This window comes from Bos javanicus, chromosome 16, assembly GCF_032452875.1.
Source record: "Bos javanicus breed banteng chromosome 16, ARS-OSU_banteng_1.0, whole genome shotgun sequence".
NCBI lineage: Eukaryota > Metazoa > Chordata > Mammalia > Artiodactyla > Bovidae > Bos > Bos javanicus.
The window spans coordinates 69,132,690-69,153,489 of NC_083883.1; the positions used below are offsets into that span (position 1 = coordinate 69,132,690).

A 20,800-nucleotide genomic window follows, 5' to 3' on the forward strand; every position below is an offset into this window, starting at 1 on the left:
AAGTAGACATGCCCTGGTGTCTGAGTGGCTCAGAGGTTAAAGCATCTGCCTCCAATGTGGGAGTCCTGGGTTCGATCCCTGGGTCGGGAAGATCCCCTGGAGAAGGAAATGGTAACCCACTCCAGTATTCTTGCCTGGAAAATCCCATGGACAGAGGAGCCTGGCAGGCTACAGTCCACGGGGTCGCAAAGAGTCGGACACGACTGAGCGACTTCACTTCACTTCACTTCACTGGTGTCTGAGAGCTACTATTATATCAAAGCATAATTTAAGTCTTGTAATGTTATTGGTTCTTTTATTGTCCTTTCCAATTGCCTATTTACTACATAGATGATGATTTGCTGAGCTGAGGGTAGGACTGAAAAAGAGAAGGAACTTTCTCCATGGCATAGCAAGGTACAGTGAAATATAAATCAGCAGATGAAGCTCAAAGTCTCCTTTGATCTTTTCCCCAAAGCATGTGCTGTGCTGTGCTTAGTCGCTCAATTGTGTCTGACTCTTTGTGACCCCATGGACTGTAGCCCGCCAGGTTCCTCTGTCCATGGGATTCTCCAGGCAAGAATACTGGAGTGGGTTGCCATACCCTCCTCTAGGGGATCTTTCTAACCCAGGGATCAAACCCAGGTCTCCCGCATTGCAGGCTGGTTCTTTATCATCTGAGCCACCAGGGGAGCCCTCCCCAGAGCATAGTAAGGGACATCTCCCTCCCCACAGGGCAGAAGACCAGGGCCCTTTAGATATACCTCATTTTAATAATCGTGATACCACCTCTATTTTATTCTAGTCTTACCCTTTAGATGAAGAAGAGTTATCTGCATTAAAATATAAACCGAAGATGTCTTATGATCAGCGTATATTGTGCCCACAGTCCAACTTAAGTCATTCATAATGACTTTAGTGTCTCAACAGAAAAAAACAAAAATATACCACCCCTCCTCCAAATATATTAGAAGTCAAAGCAACAACTATAAAGTTTGATGTGTTGTTTGAGGATTAAAGGAAGGAAGGAAAGGAGGGAAGGAGGAAGAGTAAAGAAAAAAGTAAAAATTGGCTATTTTGAAAATTAATCAAAGACTAAGGGCCTTCATTTTCAAAATTCCCTCTTCCACCTCTAGGAGAAGAAAAGTAAAGGTAAATTCATCATTGTGTGCTTAGTCGCTCAGTAGTATCTGACTCTTTGGGGCCCCATGGACTGCTGCCTGCCAGGCTCCTCTGTCCATGGGGATTCTTCAGAAAAGAATACTGGAGTGGGTTGCCATGCCTTCCTCCAGGGGACCTTCCCAACCCAGGGACTGAACCCAGGTCTCCCACATTGCAGGTGGATTCTTTACCATCTGAGCTACCAGGGAAGCCCAAGAATATTGGAGTGGGTAGCCCTTCCCTTCTCCAGGGAATCTTCCCAACTCAGGAATCAAACCAGGGTCTCCTGCATTTCAGGTGGATTCTTTACCAGCTAACCTACCAGGGGAGCTAATTTATCATTATAAAGATAAGCTAATTTATCATTATAAGTAAGGAAATGTACCACCTATGGAAACTTTCCAATAAAGAGATAAGGCCCAAACTCCCACAGATGGAAAATTACTCCTAGAACCTAATATACTGTATATCATATTGTACTTAGTAAATGTTTTCTTACATGGAATGAATAAACGAGTGATTTAGCAGTAAATTAGACATTAAATGCTTCCCTTTTAGCTCAGTCCGTCAAGAATCTGCCCGGGTTCGATCCCTGGGTTGGGAAGATCCCCTGGAGAAGGAAATGGCAACCCACTCCAGTATCCTTGCCTGGAAAATCTCATGGACAGAGGAGCCTGGTGGGCTGCAGTCCATGGGGTCGCAAAGAGCCGGGCACGACTAAGTGACGAACACTTACTTAGACATGAACTGAACTCCCTAACTGGTCTCCACGAGACTAGCTTTCCTTTCCCTGCCTCTTTGACACTGTCCCTCCACAGTTCACCACCCCCCCACCACACTGTCCACATTTACCACGGACGCATGCTCAGCAGTTCCCAGTGTCAATGCTGCTGCACTGCTCAGTCAACAGTTTTTATTACTTGTGCGCCAATGCTCCCATTTCCATAAAATATTCTGTGAATATTACCCTTTGGAATTGTTCTTGATGTGCCTAAAGAACGTTCATAGGCTATATCCAGTGTATTGTACAATCCAGAGTTGTTGTTGTTGCTTAGTCGCTTATTGTTGTTTTTTAGTCATGTCCTATTCTTAGCAACCCCATGAACTGTAGCCTACTAGGCTCCTCTGTACATGGGATTATCCCGGCAAGAATACTGGAGTGAGTTGCCATTTCCTCCTCCAAGAATCCAGGGGTAAATATTTAAATTTTCTGCTACAGGAGTGGCAGTCTTAGAGCACAACCTCACAGAGAACTCTCACTAATTTATTTTTTAGGTTACTGTGTCAATCTTCCCTTGGGTTCCTTTCTTTACCCATTGTCTTTAGCCAGTCTGATCCATCATTTGAACCATCCTCTCTTCAAAACCTCAATGCCTTTGACCTTCCATGAATCAGTGTATTTAACTATATTATTTGCTACCCCATTCTTTATGCTCTCTCCATCCACCCTTTTAACTATTGTATTCCAGGTTCCGTTTTTAGCTCTATGGTTGACTACTTTCCAAGTTTTCATTAGGTGAATTCATCTATAATCAGAACTTCCACTGTCGTGTATGTTGTGATGAATGCCCTCTCCCCAGCCCCCACCCAGCCAACTCTCTGCAGCTCCCATCCTTCCTACTTTCCAGGCTTGCATATCCAATTCTCTACACTTGATGAGCTACCTCGATGTCCAACACAGCCCTCAATCACAATATGTCCAAAATGACATTCTCAGTCCTCTCGTCTACTCAGAATATCTCACTCTCCTGTGTTTTGTAATTCCATCCAAAGCTAGAATCATGAATGCCATCCCCCCTTTCTCTTTATTGCCCCCGGCTAAAGGGTAACCTATCTCTTCTATCCCCCAAATAATTTTGAAATCCTTATTTCATCTCTATTCTGCTGCCACCACAGACTCTTCATTCTGCACTACCTGGATTCCATCAATAATCTCAATAATCTCAATAATCTCGCAACTGATTAATCACCATCAGGCTTTGTTTATAATCCATCTGCCTTCCTGTTGACAAGATATTTCATTCCACTTAGTTAAAATTCTTCAATGGCTCCCTAAGGTTTTCAGAATAAAGTCTAACTTATTTCAAAAGGCATATGAAACCTTTCATATTAAAAGCACTTCTCCCATAAGACCTAATAATGATAAAGTACTCTTCTGTAAGCTTTTCAAGGCTCAGGCTGCAACTATTCTTTAGTTCTCCATCTCTAGACAAGATAAAGAGCTGTTAAATCCCAGCTCTTTCACTATCAGGAGGCATTACCACCCTGAGTGAAGACCAGGGAAGACCAAATGCTGTTGCCAGGTCATTAGCAGAAGAAAACTATGTCCCTCCATATTCTCAGGTCCCTGCACAATGCTGGGGCCAAATACAAGTTCCAAGAACAGTCTTTCAAGGCTGCTTCCTAATCAAAGGGAGTTTTTGTAATATGATATAAGGTCAACTTACTCAAGTGAATGTTACTTGCACAAACACCTTCAGAGGTTACAGAAATGATATTGGTTAAAAAGGGCTTCCCTGGTGGCTCAGATGGTAAAGAATCTGCCTGCAAGGTGGAAGACCTGGGTTCCATCCCTGAGTTGGGAAGATCCCCTGGAGGAGGGCATGGAAACCCACTCCAGTATTCTTGCCTCGAAAATCCCCATGGACAGAGGAACAGGCTGCAGTCCATGGGGTCGCAAAGAGTCAGACGTGACTGAGCAGCTAAGCACATCACAGTACACTGGTTAAAAAAAAAAGCAACTCTTGGGTATTCATTCAGTATGGCTAGCTACAGTGCCACTTGAGAGTCCCTTAGACTGCAAGGAGATCAAACCAATAGATTCTAAAGGAAATCAACCTTAAATATTTATTGGAAGGACTTTTGATGAAGTTGAAGTTCCAGTACTTTGGCCACCTAATGCAAAAAGCCAACTTATAGTCCTGATGCTGGGAAAGACTGAGGGCAGGAAGAGAAGGGGATGACAGAAGATGAGATGGTTGGATGGCAACACCAACTCAATGGACGTGAGTTATAGCAAACTCCTGGAGACAGTGAAGGACAGGGAAGCCTGGTATGCTGCAGTTCATGGGGTTGCAAAGAGTCAGACAGAACTTAGCCATTAACCAGCAACAACAGAGTGCCACTGGCACTACAGAGAACAGTGGCAGCTGATGTAGGGGTTGAAGTGGTGCTTGTCACACATTTGGACAAGACCATCCCAACAAACTGTGGTACATGTACATCAGTACAAGAATGATACTGATGGTCTTTCAAACTCAAGGAAAGTCAGCAGTAGCAAACTGAACCACATCTATACATAAGGATGCACCATCCCCTGCCTTCTTAGGAATTTACCATCTGAATTTTGTGATCACATCTTATTTTTATTTTACTTCCCTCAGATATCAGTATTATTGTGTTATTTAGAATATATAAATAATCTTTATTTTCTAAATGGAAACATTATTTCCTCAAAAGGGGGTACATGGCTTCACAGAAAAAGATAATTAGTTGTATCAATTCTCAGCATTGAATATTGTTACTCTCCATTAGAGCTTAAGAAATAATGAAACAGATAAATCCTTTTACAGAAATGCATATGACTCCATGGAAAAATTACTGAGGTCATTATTCTTTTCCTTGAGGAATGCAGATCAACTATAATTATATGTGACACTTCTGAAACTACACAGCATTGCTCCAACTAACTCTATTTTTAATTGGAATATAATTGTTTTGCAATGTTGTGTCAGTTTCTGCTGTACAACGATGTGAATCAGCTGTATATATACATATGTCCCCTCCTCTTTAGTCTCCCCCCGCCCCAGCCCACCCCTCTAGGTGATCACAGAGCAGAGCTGAGCTCCCTGTGCTACAGCAGCTCCCACGAGCTATCTGGTTTACTACACATGGTAGTATATACATGGCAATGCTACTCTCTCAATTTGAAGCCTTTCCTTTCAAACAGTTCAGATAGATTAGCTGTATCAACGTTTTATTTCAGCACGTTCATCAAAAACTTTGTCCTTACTCCTAAATATATTTTCATTAAAATTAATCTTCATTGGAAACAGAGCAGACTTTAAGATTAAAAAAAAATTTAGAAATAATGTCACATGTGATTAGAGCTCTATGTCTGCACTTATCTGATATGATTTAAGGAGATTTGTTTTTGAAGAAGTAATGTAAGACTGGAACTTACTATTAGCCAAAATCTTTTGTGGGAGGGAAAGCTGTGTTTTTGTATCACCACTTGAAAATTTGCTAATATATGTTATTTTGATTTTTTTATGTTCTGTACCAATGACATTTTTAATAGGAAGGATTCCAAGTTATTAAAAATTACTTAGCATTCTTATGGAATTGAAAACTGGAAATATTCTTGTTGCTTCTGAACATTTAGGCAGTTTTTAAAAGTTGGAGCGTTTGGAATGGTTTAAGAACAAAAGGTAATGAATACGTAGTGAGCAGTCATCCAATATGGTTTGTGTGTGTAAAGATGACTCCTAGGATGCATTTAGTTTGTTCTTATTTAATTATTTAACTTTAGTGAGTTATTTCAAGCTTAAACTTATTCAATAATCTTTTTCCACTGCTGTAGAAATGTTTAGTCATATTTCCTTTATAAAAATTTTGGCCCTAACAATTTATACATTCACAATGATAAATTGTCTTTCTCTTTCTTTTTTCACAATTATAAATCATCTCTCCCTTTCTCTCTTTACATTCTCTGTTGAATTTGTGACCCACTTTTGTCATTTCCCTGAACTGCATTACAAATTAGAAAACACACATCTGCTCAAAGTGACAGCTCCATTGCAACTGGCTCAACTGTCCGGAGCAGCTGCAGCTCCAGAGGGTTTCTGTAAACTTGCTCATGGCCTTTACTCACATGAGCTTTCTCCAGATGCAGTCAGCAGAAAGGACATGTCACTCCAAAGACGAGGGACAAGCCAAACGACTTATGGTAAAAGAAGAAAAGAGCTTTCTACTTTTCAGTGTTGGAAACACACAGTGATACATCTCACACTTCTGGCTGAGAACCAAGACGATCATTCAAAAGGAGGCAAACAAACTTGTTTCTCATATTAAATAAGCCAGTTAATGTAGAAATTTAAATTTCTTTGAAACAATTGTGTTACAGCCTGAATCCGGTCCTCCAGCAAGTCCTTTGTTGAAGCCCTAACCCCCACTGTCACTGTATCTGGGGACAGAGCCTTTAAGGTGGTAATTAAGATTCAGTGGGGCTTTCCAGGTGGCGCTAGGCAGTAAACAACCCGCCTGCCAATGCAGGAGACACGGGTTCCATTCTCGGTTCAGGAAGATCCCCTGGAGAAGGGCATGGCGACCCACTCCGGTATTCTTGCCTGGAGAATCCCATGGACAGAGGAGCCTGGCAGGCTGCGGTTGCAAAGAGTCAGACACGACTGAAGTGACTTAGCACACATGCACACACATGCAAGGTTCAATTAGTAGAGAGGGTGCAGCCCTAATCCAACAGCACTGGTATCCCTGTAAGAAGAGGAAGGTGATATAGAACCTTCTCTCTGCAGGCATGTATGCAGAGGCAAGGCTGTGAAGACACAGCAAGAAGGCACCACCTGCAAGCCAAGGAGAGAGATCTCACCAGATACCAGCACCTTAATCCCAGATGTCCATCTTCCTGAACTGTGAGAAAACAGATTCCTACTGTTTAAGTCACTCTTGTTATGGCAGCCGAAGGAGAGTAATACAGATGATTATCTCAATGCTCTGGAAAAAACTTGCTAGTACTTTGTACTAGCTAACCCTATCACAAAATGCACTGGTTATTTATTTATTTTTTTTAACAATCAGTTCAGTTCAGTTCAATCTCTCAGTTGTGTTTGACTCTTTGCAACCCCATGAATTGCAGCACGCCAGGCCTCCCTGTCCATAACCAACTCCTGGAGTTCACTCAAACTCACGTCCATCGAGTTGGTGATGCCATCCAGCCATCTCATCCTCTGTTGTCCCCTTCTCCTCCTGCCCCCAATCCCTCCCAGCATCACAGTTTCTTCCAATGAGTCAATTCTTTGCATGAGGTGGTCAAAGTATTGGAGTTTCAGCTTCAGCATCATTCCTTCCAAAGAATATCCAGGACTGATCTCCTTTAGAATGGACTTGTTCAATCTCCTTGCAGTCCAAGGGACTCTCAAGAGTCTTCTCCAACACCACAGTTCAAAAGCATCAATTCTTCAGTGCTCAGCTGTATTCACAGTCCAACTCTCACATCCATACATGACCACAGGAAAAACCATAGCCTTGACTAGACGGACCTTTGTTGGCAAAGTAATGTCTCTGCTTTTCAATATGCCGTCTAGGTTGGTCATAACTTTCCTTCCAAGGAGTAAGCGTCTTTTAATTTCATGGCTGCAATCACCATCTGCAGTGAGTTTGGAGCAATAAATAAATAAATAAATAAAGTCTGGCACTGTTTCCACTGTTCCTCCATCTATTTCCCATGAAGTGATGGGACCGGATGCCATGATCTTTGTTTTCTGAATGTTGAGCTTTAAGCCAACTTTTTCACTCTCCTCTTTCACTTTCATCAAGAGGCTATTTAGTTCCTCTTCACTTTCTGCCATAAGGGTGGTATCATCTGCAAATCTGAGGTTATTGATATTTCTCCCAGCAATCTTGATTCCAGCTTGTGCTTCTTCCAGCCCAGCATTTCTCATGATGTACTCTGCATATAAGTTAAATAAGCAGGGTAACAATATACAGCCTTGACATACTCCTTTTCCTATTTGGAACCAGTCTGTTGTTCCATGTCCAGTTCTAACTGTTGCTGATGGTTAGAACTGTCTAAATGTTCCTGACCTGCATATAGGTTTCTCAAGAGGCAGGTCAGGTGGTCTGGTATTCCCATCTCTTTCAGAATTTTCCAGAGTTGATTGTGATCCACACAGTCAAAGGCTTTGGCATAGTCACTAAAGCAGAAATAGATGTTTTTCTGGAACTCTCTTGCTTTTTTGGTGATCCAGCAGATGTTGGCAATTTGATCTCTGGTTCCTCTGCCTTTTCTAAAAGCAGGTTGAACATCTGGAAGTTCACGGTTCATGTATTGCTGAAGCGTGGCTTGGAGAATTTTGAGCATTACTTTACTAGCGTGTGAGATGAGTGCAATTGTGTGGTAGTTTGAGCATTCTTTGGCATTGCCTTTCTTTGGGATTGGAATGAAAACTGACCTTTTCCAGTCCTGTGGCCACTGCTAAGTTTTCCAAATTTTCTGGCATATTGAGTGCAGCACTTTCACAGCATCGTCTTTCAGGATTTGAAATAGCTCAACTGCAATTCCATCACCTCCACTAGCTTTGTTTGTAGTGATGCTTTCTAAGGCCCACTTGACTTCACATTCCAGCATGTCTGCCTCTAGGTCAGTGATCACACCATCGTGATTATCTGGGTCATGAAGATCTTTTTTGTACAGTTCTGTGTATTCTTGCCACCTCTTCTTAATATCTTCGGCTTCTGTTAGGTCCATACCATTTCTGTCCTTTGTCGAGCCCATCTTTGCATGAAATGTTCCCTTGGTATCTCTAATTTTTCTTGAAGAGATCTCTAGTCTTTCCCATTCTGTTGTTTTCCTCTATTTCTTTGCACTGATTGCTGAGGAAGAGTTTCTTATCTCTCCTTGCTATTCTTTGGAACTCTGCATTCAGATGCTTATATCTTTCCTGTTCTCCTTTGCTTTTCGCTTCTCTTCTTTTCACAGCCATTTGTAAGGCCTCCTCAGTCAGCCATTTTGCTTTTTTGCATTTCTTTTCCATGGGGATGGTCTTGATCCCTGTCTCCTGTACAATGTCACGAACCTCCGTCCATAGTTCATCAGGCACAAATACGAGCTTTAAACTTTAATCAAATATATTATGCCACTGGCATAAAGATAAAATTTCCCCCTTCTATATGTGCCTTCAGTTCAGTTCAGTCACTCAGTCGTGTCCGACTCTTTGCGACCCCATGAATCGCAGCACACCAGGCCTCCCTGTCCATCACCAACTCCTGGAGTTCACTCAAACTCACATCCACTGAGTCCGTGATGCCATCCAGCCATCTCATCCTCTGTTGTCCCTTCTTCTCCTGCCCCCAATCCCTCCCAGCATCAGAGTCTTTTCCAATGAGTCAACTCTTTGCATGAGGTGGTCAAAGTACTGGAGTTTCAGCTTTAGCATCATTCCTTCCAAAGAAATCCCAGGACTGATCTCCTTTAGGATGGACTGGTTGGATCTCCTTGCAGTCCAAGGGACTTCTCCAACACCACAGTTCAAAAGCATCAAATCTTCGGCGCTCAGCTTTCTTCACAGTCCAACTCTCACATCCATACATGACCACGGGAGAAACCATAGCCTTGACTAGACGTGCCTTAGTGGCTTTCAGACTTTTGGAGTGTGATCCATAATAATCTTAGTATGTGTGTGTGTGTGTGTGTATGTGAAGTGAAGTCGCTCAGTCGTGTCCAACTCTTTGTGACCCCATGGGCTGTAGCCTACCAGGCTCCTCTGTCCATGGGATTTTCCAGGCAATAGTACTGGAGTGGATTGCCATTTCCTTCTCCAGGGGATCTTCCCGACCCAGGGATCAAACCCAGGTCTCTCGCATTGTAGATAGACGCTTTACCCTCTGAGCCACCAGGGAAGTCATGTGTGTGTATACACACACACACATATATATATGTGTGTGTGTGTGTTTGTGTATGTACATATATAATATATACTACATTTATTGTATATGTGTATGTGGAAATAGATATTTCCACAAAACATTTTAAACTATCTAACAGAGATATTCTCTGTTTGACTCTATTTTACTTAGAAAAAAATATTTGTGTCTGTGTTTTAAAAATGCATTTTAATGCCAGCTTATGCTAGAAGTTTGAAAGGTCCTTTTTTAGCTATGTTATCTAGCATATTTTCTAGTTACAATTTCTTTTGTCCCCCTTAGCATCTCAAGATCCTTAAAAGTATACTGAAGTTAAAATAACCATAATTCTCTCCCTCTCCATCCACCTTATTCTCTTCCTTCCTCTCCCCTCCACCCCACACAAACACACACACGCACACACACACATAATAAGACTGAGGCAAATCAGTTGAGGTCCTATTCAAAGTACTTTTCACATAAGTTAAACTAGAATGTCAAGCATATTGTCCTGCTGATTTGTTTATAACAAAGTTTTTGGTTTTATGGTGTAACTAAGATAAAGATTAATATATACAGACTGAATATATGAATTACCAACTGAGAAATATGGTATCCAAGAAGGGAAATCTTGGATAACTTACACTCCTTCTAATTACTATAGGCAGCTTGGGTATTAATAAGAAATTACAGGACATGAGTCTGGGTAAACTCCAGGAGCTGGTGATGGACAGGGAGGCCTGGCATGCTGCAGTTCATGGGGTCACAAAGAGTCGGACACGACTGAGCGACTGAACTGAACTGAACTGATATGACTTGATGTGTTCAAAGAAAATACTTGTTTGTAGAGAGAAATTAATTTTATCATTTATTATCTAGTCCATTTCTTTTGGGTGTATGTTTAAAGAATCACAATTGCTGTATCAGTCAAAGATTTTGCAACTGATGTCTCTTGGTCTATGAACACCAGATAATGAAATGAAGGGATAATTAAAGGAAGACTGTGGATACTAAGTCTTATGAATTAGTAAAGTTGGCTAAGACCCAGAAGCAAAAAATACAGAATTCATAATAAAGCACTACTCTGTCACACTCAAACTAGTACTTATGGACCTTTCAAAATAAATTAAAATGTAACTCCTAAACTCCTAAAAAATGTCAGAGTCAAGACTGAAATTTCAAACTTTCCAAAATCTCATGAGTCAAAAATTCTAATGGTCATTTCTGTATATACAGTTGCATCAAAAAGATAAAAGGATATCTTTTTGAAAAGCTGAAATCTGTACACAGGGTAATGTGTTCTAATGCAAACAGCTTTGAGGAATACATGTGTGTGTGTACATGTGCATGTGTACACACTTATACAGACCTAGGAGAAAAGAAAACAACTGAATACAATGAAAATTCAATATTATATATTACCTTCACTTTTTCATGCTACTGATATCTTGACACAAATATTTCCTGCTGTCTCTTTATGGAATAAAATTTACTCTGTGCCATTGAGTAAATCACGAAAGAAAAGAAATAATGAAGAAAATGTTTTCAACTGCACCTTTTTTTCATTACAAATTACTCTCAGCACCAAGATATCATCTGACATGAGAAGTATTTAAAAGTTTTGGTTAAGTCAGTGAATTGCTATATGATTGATAGCCTCCTGTAGCAAATGCACACCAAACATAAACATTAAAAATTTTAAGTAATGTGGAAATATTTTAAAATATTTAAATGAATTAGTAAATATTTAATATTTTAAAAATCAATGTTAAAAAAAACGTTAAAAGTAACCTTTCCTGAATTAATTAAATCATATTTTTACACACATTTTTATTTCTCACCTCTTCCTTTGTTTTTTTTGATATCACTCGGAGCCAGTCTCCAATCATACTCAGGACAGCAGCGAAGTAAGCAAGCCCTACAAGGATCCAAAACCACACGACAGGCTTATAGAAGTCTAGGTACTCAATATCTGATCCACCTGTGAGACAAAAACAAAGCAGAACAGAATAACTTCATATTATAGAAATAATCCACATAGATTCCTGCTGAAGTTATTAACCACGTGTTGGCCTTCAGAACACAGAAATCTTATCAGTTGATCCATGTTGTCTACTTCACAAGAATTCCTCATTTTCATGCCTGTAATCCTTGTCTATTTTTCAAGAACCATTCAAATTAATTCATTTTTAATTGAAGTATAGTTGATGCTGAAGCTGAAACTCCAATACTTTGGCCACCTGATGTGAATAACTGACTCTTCGGAAAAGCCCTTGATGCTGGGAAAGATTGAAGGCAGGAGGAGAAAGGGACAACCGAGGGTAAGATAGTTGGCTGGCATCACCGACTCCATGTACATGAGTTTGAGCAAACTCCAGGAGCTGGTAATGGACAGGGAAGCCTGGCGTGCCGCAGTCCATGGGGTCAAAAAAGTTGGACATGACTGAGCAACTGAACTGACAGTTGATTTACAATATTATATTGGTTACAATATTATATTATATATAATAAGTTCTTAATAAGACCTTTCATTACTTCTTCAGGTAATAACGACTTTTCCTTATTCCATGTTTCTTTTTGTTTATTATAATGAATCTCAACTAGTCTAGCACTTAATTATTATGTGTATTAGTTTCTCCTTCCACCGCTCTTGCAATAGGGAACAGAGTTGACACTTTTTTAGCATGCATTTAGCTTAGTATTTTTATCCTATTTCTCATCAATTCGTGCTAACCAATCAGTACATGCAAACCAATCAATTCAAAGACAACCAGGACAGAAATTAGTTCTGATTTTAAAATCATCAATACAATGGATTGATAACAAATGCCAGTGACAATATTTTGGCAGGTCTAATTTGAATAAGTAGCAATTTTCAGATGATACTGCCATTCATTATTATCTGAAGTTGCAAGGGAATTCCCATGTTTGTCATAAATTTAAATCCCTCACTCTCAAGAAAAAAAAAAATTGGCAATGGAGTTCTTCTGCTTCAATCTTTATTACTTTTCCATTTATTTGGTGCAATAATTGCACCTATGAGAATCTGAATACGTTTCAATGTATCCCAAGTTCAGCACATATTAATAGGGCTCTTATTAAATTTCAAACTTAATAATGTTTAAAACTTAATGTTTCAAAACAGTTATACTTTTCACAGGAGAGGGAAGCAGTCTCTCTCTTGAGAAATTAATAATTTAGCCTGAGAAAGCCTCACACAGACAACTGATCACAATGTGACATATCAAAGGATGGCAAAAAAGAATTAAAAAGGACTGTGACAGGACACATAAGAAATTATTTTTACTTCTGGAAGGGCGAAGATGAGAAGACAGAAGGTGAGTCAAACAATGAGGATCAAAACAGAAAAAAACTTAGTGTGAAAACATTTGATATAGCCAAAGGACTAGGATTTCCCCTGTGGTTCAGAGGTTTAGAACCCGCATTCCAATGCAGAGGACATAGGTCCAATCCCTGGTTGGGGACTTGAGATCCCACATGCCACGGGGTCCCTAAGCCCACATGCCTCAACAGAGAAGGGAGCCTGGTGCAGCTACTGAGCACTCATGCTCCAGAGCTTGTGCTGGAGCAACAAGAGAAGCCCACGTGCGGCAACTCAAGGAAGCCCTTACACAGCAACAAAGACTCAGTACAGACCCCAAAGGTGCTGCTAGTATCAGCTAAAGCTACATTTGGAAGGCCATCAAGAGAATAGACAGGTAGAAGAGAGGAATCTAGGGAAAAAAAAAAAAAAAAGCACTGCTTTGCTCTTAAAGCAGTGGGGAGTAGGTAAAGGTTTTTAGGCAGATTGGTGTTTGACTTACATGTGCATAAAGATCTAGGGGCAGAGAGGGAAGGTTTGACAGGGAAGCCCGGTGAGAAACTCTGTTCTGGGCTAGCTAAGGAAAGACTGAGGCAGAGTCAGACTGTGATGGAAAGAAAAGACATTGGAGGCAGAATCGTCAGGGACTGATGACTACTTAGTTGGTGTGGTAAGTGAAAGGAAGGGCTCCAGGATGAACGGAGACCATAGACCCTCATTGGGTGGATGGTACCAGCAATTCAAGAGGAAACACAGGAGAAGGAACAGGGATAATAAAAGGAAAAGTCATTCAAACTGGGGCAAAATGATCTTGAAGTGCTTGAGGTACCAACAGGCAAGACAAGCAGCAGGATCCTCAAATACAAATCTAACACTTAACAGGGCAGAGCTTCCCTGGTGGCTCAGACAGTTAAGAATCTGCCTGCCATGCAGGAGACACTGGTTCTATCCCTGGGTCAGGGAAGGTCCCCTGGAGAAGGGAACGGCCACCCACTCTGGTATCCTTGCCTGGAGAATCCCATGGACTGAGGAGCCTGGTGGGTTACACCCCATGGGGTCACAAAGAGCAACTTAGCGCACACACAACAGGGAAGACCAGGCAATGATTTTAGAATCAAAAGCATAGAGACTGGGGATGTTTAAACAGGGGTTGTGGACATAATTAAAAAACTCAACCTTTATATTCAGAAGAACAGCTAATAAACAGCCACTATACATTAAAAATCAAATATAAAAATTTGATATAACATACTCTCTATAACTTAGACTGTGAGTTACCCACAATGACATTTTCAAATATTAAAGGGTCAGAGTAAAAAGAGAACTTTTTTCCATCAGGCAAATAATAGGAACAGATAAAAGTTCAGCCTTTGTTGGGGACAAAGAAAAAAATTCAAGGTTCAGTTTATAAAGTCAGTAATATTTACCTTCAAAATATTGTAAAAAATTTACCTTGTGCAACATTTTTAAAAATATCATTTCTGGGAAGGACTATAAAGGCTAAATGCATCTTGGGATGGTTAAGACTTGGCCCACGGGGGATGCAGGGCTACAGATTCACAGAAGCGACTTAGGAAATGTGTGTGGAAATCTGTTACATGATAGGCTCACTAGTGAATTCCATTTTTTAAATGTTTCCATTTCAAAGAAACCAAAATGACATTTTTTTTCCCAAGTACTTTCTCTTTCAAAACCAGAATGTCCTCATCCAAATAGTTGTGACTCACTTAACACATAAGTTCACCAAAATGTTGATTTTAGAAGTTAGTTCATGCTCAAGATGACTTTTTATAAGTTTTCTTTCTTATAAACAGGATGTCACAGTTTGAAAAGAGTAAATTAACTTAATCACTAAAAGGTCTATATTTGGGTAAAATGTTCATCCCACAAGCTTTAGTGGATTCTAAGCCGGGGGTAGTGTGGGCTGGGGGATGTTTTTTCACTCTTAATTGCTACTCTTAAGATGAAATACTGGCAGTCAAGTGATCCAGGGAGAGCTAATGTATATACAAGTATTATCCAATACTCACAAAACCTTTTCACTTTCTGATATCTAAGATTTATGAATTAACTTCCACAGTATTCGATCTATTGGATTCAAGAATCTTAGCCAAATCTTAAAAATCTATAATCAAGATAACTTGCTGAAAAAGTTATTTTTTTTAATTAGGAAATATTTTTAAAATGTAATTATAAGCATTAATTTTAGTCCAGCACATTCAAGAAATCTGAACATGGGTCTCTTGCTAGCTAGTGGGAACCTAGTGCATAGTGCAGGGAGCTCAGCTCAGTGACCTAAATGGGACGGGAGAGGGGAGGACAGAGAGAGAGGGGATATACGTATACATGTAGCTGACTGACGTTACTGTACAGCAGAAACTAGCACATTGTAAAGCAACTCTAACCCTCCCTCCCAAAAAAAACCACCTAGGGTAGTCTCTCTGTCCTGGCATAGTCCCTGCTTATTTGGCCCCTACTCCCGTCTCCATTCCACCACTCCATTGTTTTTTTTCTTTCTTGCCCAGACTCCTGAGACATGGCCCGTGGGCTGCTACAACCCACTCTTCCCTCTTCATCTGGCACCTCACTGCCATTTTCTTTGTTGCCACTCAAAATATGCACACAAGTCCTTTCCATTTTAAGAGTTTTCTGGCTAATCATTACAGGAGAGCAGACCAATGGTAATAAAAATAGCGAAGAGGGGTGGAGGTACCAAGCTTTTAGGAATCTTATAAACTTTTTAAAATAGTTAAAATAAGCCTCTTTCTGACTCTTACATGATGGCCTCTTTTAGATGGCGCCATTTTTGTCTGGAATTATTCTCCTTGCCACTTCAATAAGGAAATCACCAGAGCCTAATAAAGCTCCTCAAGCCCAGGAAAGTTTCAATTTCAGTCTGGCATTATTCCTAAGAGCCCATTCTCTCCTAAGATGAGCTTCCCAAACATTGTCCCACAACAATCCCTTTCTTACCTGGTTCCAGCATTAACGAAGCCCTTTCCTATCTGGTACCAAAGAGTTGTTGGTTGAGGTTCTTATTTTGGCCTTGTAGTCCTAGATAACCCAGTCCTAGCTAATACGCTCACTGCGGCTGATTTACAAAACATTCAAACTCTGATGGAGAGAGGGGAGTGAGAGCTAAGACTTACTGATGGTCTACCTCAATGAAGTCAAGCCGTACTAAAGCCCTGAGTAGGAAGGTATTATGGGGCATTGTATTTCCACTCCTCATGAAAGTGAAAATGTTAGTTGCTCATTTGTGTCCAGGTCTTTGCAAGTCCATGGACTGTAGCCCATGATTCTTCTGTCCATGGAATTCTCCAGGCAAGACTACTGGAGTGGGAAGCCACTTCCTCCTCCAGGAGAAGCTTCCAGACCCAGGGATTGAACCCGGATCTCCTTCATTGCAGGCAGATTCTTTACTGTCTGAGTCACTAGGGAAGCCCTTCCTACTCCTCCTATTTCCACTGATTTAGCACAAGATTTCTCTTTTTTTTTTTTTTTTAGCACAAGATTCTTAATAAGACCAATTGGTCATTCAGCCTCAAGCCATATCTCCAGATGTCTTTATCAGTAGTTAAGCTGATATTTCAAGTGCCATAATTCTCACAGTCTGTTCAGAACTCAAGGATGGAAGATTTGTATTGGGTTCCTAAAATCCTAATAGTAAGTATCCCCATTTTCCAACAGACAAGCCATACTCTCAGTAGGGTAGGTATAAGAACAGTTGTCAGGTCACACAGCAAAGGGGACAGCAGAGCTAGAATCACACTTAGGCTTGTCTGGCTTCAGAACATAGGCTCCTGTCATTGAACCAGGGTGTCTATTGTCACCTGAGATCTGTTACTGTCCTTCCCATCATTCCCATTCAGTTACTGTCCTTCCCATTTTCCCACCTTCTTTTCTTTCATCCATACGTATGGCAGACGCTTAGCTAGGGCTGGAGATGCTACGTCAAACAAGGTGCTTCTTTTTCCCTCAAGGTTCTTACCTAGAAACCAGGTGGGTCTGAGGTCAGAACCGTTTTACTAGGAGCTTCTTGTCTTATGTCCCCATTCCAACAGTTTCCAAAAGTTGGTCCTGTTCTGCTCTACGACACTTGAATGTACATTGCCCCCTCTCCCTTAAATTTAATTTTCTTTCTTTGGATGATGCTGAGTCACAGAATATTTACAAATAAGGATTTAAAGAATGATTTAGGCATTATGGATCAAACTCCATGTTTCTCCTCAGCTTTTCTAAAATAAAATATATATTATAGAATATAGATAAAATATACAACTTTGTTTTAAAGAAAATAAAGGTCATGTTTTACATGGGTCTGTATTTTAATATAGATATCAAATATGGATTTCAGTATTTTTGGTACATTTGACTTTTTTTTTTTTCATGAAAGCTGCATGGTAGTCCACTCCAGTACTCTTGCCTGGAGACCCCCACAGACAGAGGAGCCTGGCGGGTTATAGTCTATGGGGTCGCAAAGAGTTGGACATGACTGAAGTGACTTAGCATAACACACATGCATGCTGTCTCTTAATATGAAGGGGCAAAAACTTACTTTCTGCTTTAGTATATTTTTCTTTTTTATAGTAAAGCAATTTAGTTTAATAAAGTCTTTTCTTAATGCAGCAAGAATTAAGAGGCTCTTTCAATAATGCTGTAAATTATGTTTTCTTTTTTACAAATGAAAATATGACTTCAGTATTAAACAACAGCTCACCCACTATATCAAACTTTCCCTATGCTATCAAGTTAAAAAAAAACACAAGACCAGAAAAGGTAACTAAATCTCTCTAGCATTTGAACCTATATATGGGGATTCTCAATTTCAGCACTCAAGAAGTTGTCCATTTCCTGGTAGGTACTTGGTCTAAGACAAGAGAAACTCCCATCAGAAAAACAGCAGTCTCATGATTATAAAGAAAGACAAATCAACACATTGTCTTACTCACCTTTATAACGATGGAAATCTATAGGATATAGGATGTACATTATTGTTACATCTACAAATTATCTTTAAGTCTATATATTAATATACAGTAATTTGCAGTCTTTTTCCTTAAACTTAGTACAATTTACTGCCTAACTCACTGAGAATTAACTGTCAATCATTAAAGGTCTTCCTTGTCATTTTCTCCCATGTGTTCTAAAATTCTTCTATATATCCATTTTGAATCCTAGAAGTTAAATAACTCCTTGGTTTGCCCACAGTCCTTAACTTCTGAACTGTTGGGTCTAATCCCATTTAGTTAATTACACACGTAGCTCTCAGTTTTCTGATGAGTTGAGTTCTCTGAGAGTCACCAGTTGATTCAGGGGGTGACCAGATGTCTTGCAGAATTTTTCCATTTTAACACACAGAACTATCAAGAAGAGAAAATGATTTCCTATTGAATCATTACTCCTGGATTTCAAACATTATGTCCCATAGGAACAAGACTAGTGCAATCATTACCACTAAGTGCTAAGCACAGTTATCTAATATACAATATGTGCTCACTAAAAATCAGAATGGATGCACATGTGACTGATGGCTATAAGGCATCTCCCTAACAGTCATGTAAGCCCTCTCTTTTCAATCAGAGAAATTTTTCAGAGCCATTGTGGTGGTGCTGAAGAACTGACTGTTCTTCAGCTGACCTCACTTCTGATCAGATATTTTCCTTGTCATTTGCTAAATTCCTGGCAAATCTCTGCTCAGTGATCAACCCAGTAACAGCAATTTTTAATACCCGGCCTTTGAATAGTTGCAAAACTTTTAGACCACATCAGTAACTGTTTTCTCGAAGTTGTCTATTAGGACAAACTGTTTGGAACAAAAGATGCTTGTCACGGTTTTTCAATGGAGATTTATATGTTTTCATGAAAAAATCATCTTCCATTAAGCAAGCTCTAAGCACTCCACTAAATGAGTCATGTTTTTGGTTATAAGAGAAAGCAATGGCTTGGTTACAAAAAACTGCATTTCCAATGACGACTTTGAAAACATAATTCCAAGAAAACTTAATATGAGATAAACAAATATGTTTTTTTTCCCAAGTCAAAAAATATGAAGACAAAAGATTCAAAAACTGTGAAAATCTATAAAGTTTGAAAGGGTAAATCCCCTAGAAGGCCAGTTTACCTGCTTTAATTTCCCAATTTTTTTTTTTTTCTATTTAGAGAAGCATATAGCATTAAGCCTAAAGCCTGATTAACCCAGTAAGTACTCAAAACTACATGTGAGACAAAAAAAGTTTCATTATTCAACTAAATATACTAAATTTCACTGATCAAAATTCCAAGAATATATATTTGGATGGCAAAGTAAATTTATGCTCAGAACAAAAATGTGTTTTCATAATATCAACTATAAGGGTTTCTTAGAATACATCTAAACTTTTGGTTAAAATTTTTGGTTTTTATTAGAAAAGTAGCTAATGTGAGGACATTGCTTTGTGAAATTATGTATTGGTATCTGGCTTTTACTCAATCATATTATCTCTCATGAACTAACCTGGCTTAAAAAAGAGTGTTGCTGAAGACTTCTGGCATGGCGGGCTACAGTCCATGGGGTTGCAAAAGAATCAGACAAGGCTTAAGAGACTACACAAGAACAAAAAGACTTCTTTGGGCTATGTTTATCAGTTCATAGAAATGCACTTCTTGGTTTCCATGACTTACTCTAGTCCTAAGAGTATATATTAAAGAGGACACTAACTTTGAAAAATAATGTTAAATTATGTTAAATTAGGTAATTATTTGACTTCACTTCTGAAGAATCATCAACTAATTTTTTACTGATATATAACTGACGTACATTTCATTAGTTTAAGGTATATAATATAGTGGTTCAACATTTATATATACAGATATATATATAAATGAGATGATCATGACAATAGGTCTAGTTACTGTCACTAAAGTTACTACAATATTAGTTAATATACTCCCTATTCTGTAACTTATTTATTGTATTATTTATTTTATAACTGGAGGTTTGTGCCTCTTAATCAGCTTCACCTATTTTGCCCATCCCCCAACCCATAGTGATTTTTTAAAATGATGGATTCAGACAACAAGTTTTAGAAGCAAGCCTAAATAAGTAGAGCTCAATCTTTCACACATTTCTATATAATTAATATAACTTCTTATATTTTAATGAGATCTAACTCTCGGCCTATGAGGCAAGCATGATTTAATCATTTATCAGTTCAGACTTCTCATCAAATGAGAAATAACATGACAAAAGTTAAGAAATAAAACATAGGAAACCAAGAGTAAGCTGTCAAATATAATTTTTACCAGTCTTCCCTGGTGGTTTAGACAGTAAAGAATCTGCCTGCAATATAGGAGACCTGGGTTTGATCCCTGGATCAGGAAGATTTCCCTGGAGAAGGAAATGGAAACCCACTCCAATATTCTTGCCTGGAGAATTCCAAGGACAGAGGAGCCTGCCGCAAAGAGTCAGACACGACTGAGTGAGTAACACTTAACTTACCTCTACAAATTTGACTACAAATTATTATAGAAATTGTTAAAATCAAGTAAATGATACTTTGCTAAATAATGTACTTTCTCTTTTTATCTTTTAGGAAGAGTCGCTCTGTGAACTACAGGTAGCGACAGAGGGTCTGTTTATTCATATGTATAATAAAAGTGCTGCAATGGCCTGTGGCTCCCAGGTCTTTTTTAGCTCTAGAATATTGAGCATTAGTA

General features: G+C 39.4%; 1 protein-coding gene across 5 annotated transcripts in view; it reads right to left on the minus strand.

Moving 5' to 3' along the window:
- The window catches only part of KCNK2 (potassium two pore domain channel subfamily K member 2), a 224,337-nt gene that overhangs the window by 39,173 nt on the left and 164,364 nt on the right, over positions 1–20,800 (minus strand). For all 5 annotated transcript variants that reach the window (XM_061383510.1, XM_061383512.1, XM_061383511.1 and 2 more), the window contains exon 6: positions 11,622–11,761. In XM_061383510.1, coding sequence (XP_061239494.1) covers positions 11,622–11,761 — 140 coding nt within the window. The remainder of the gene's footprint in view (positions 1–11,621; positions 11,762–20,800) is intronic.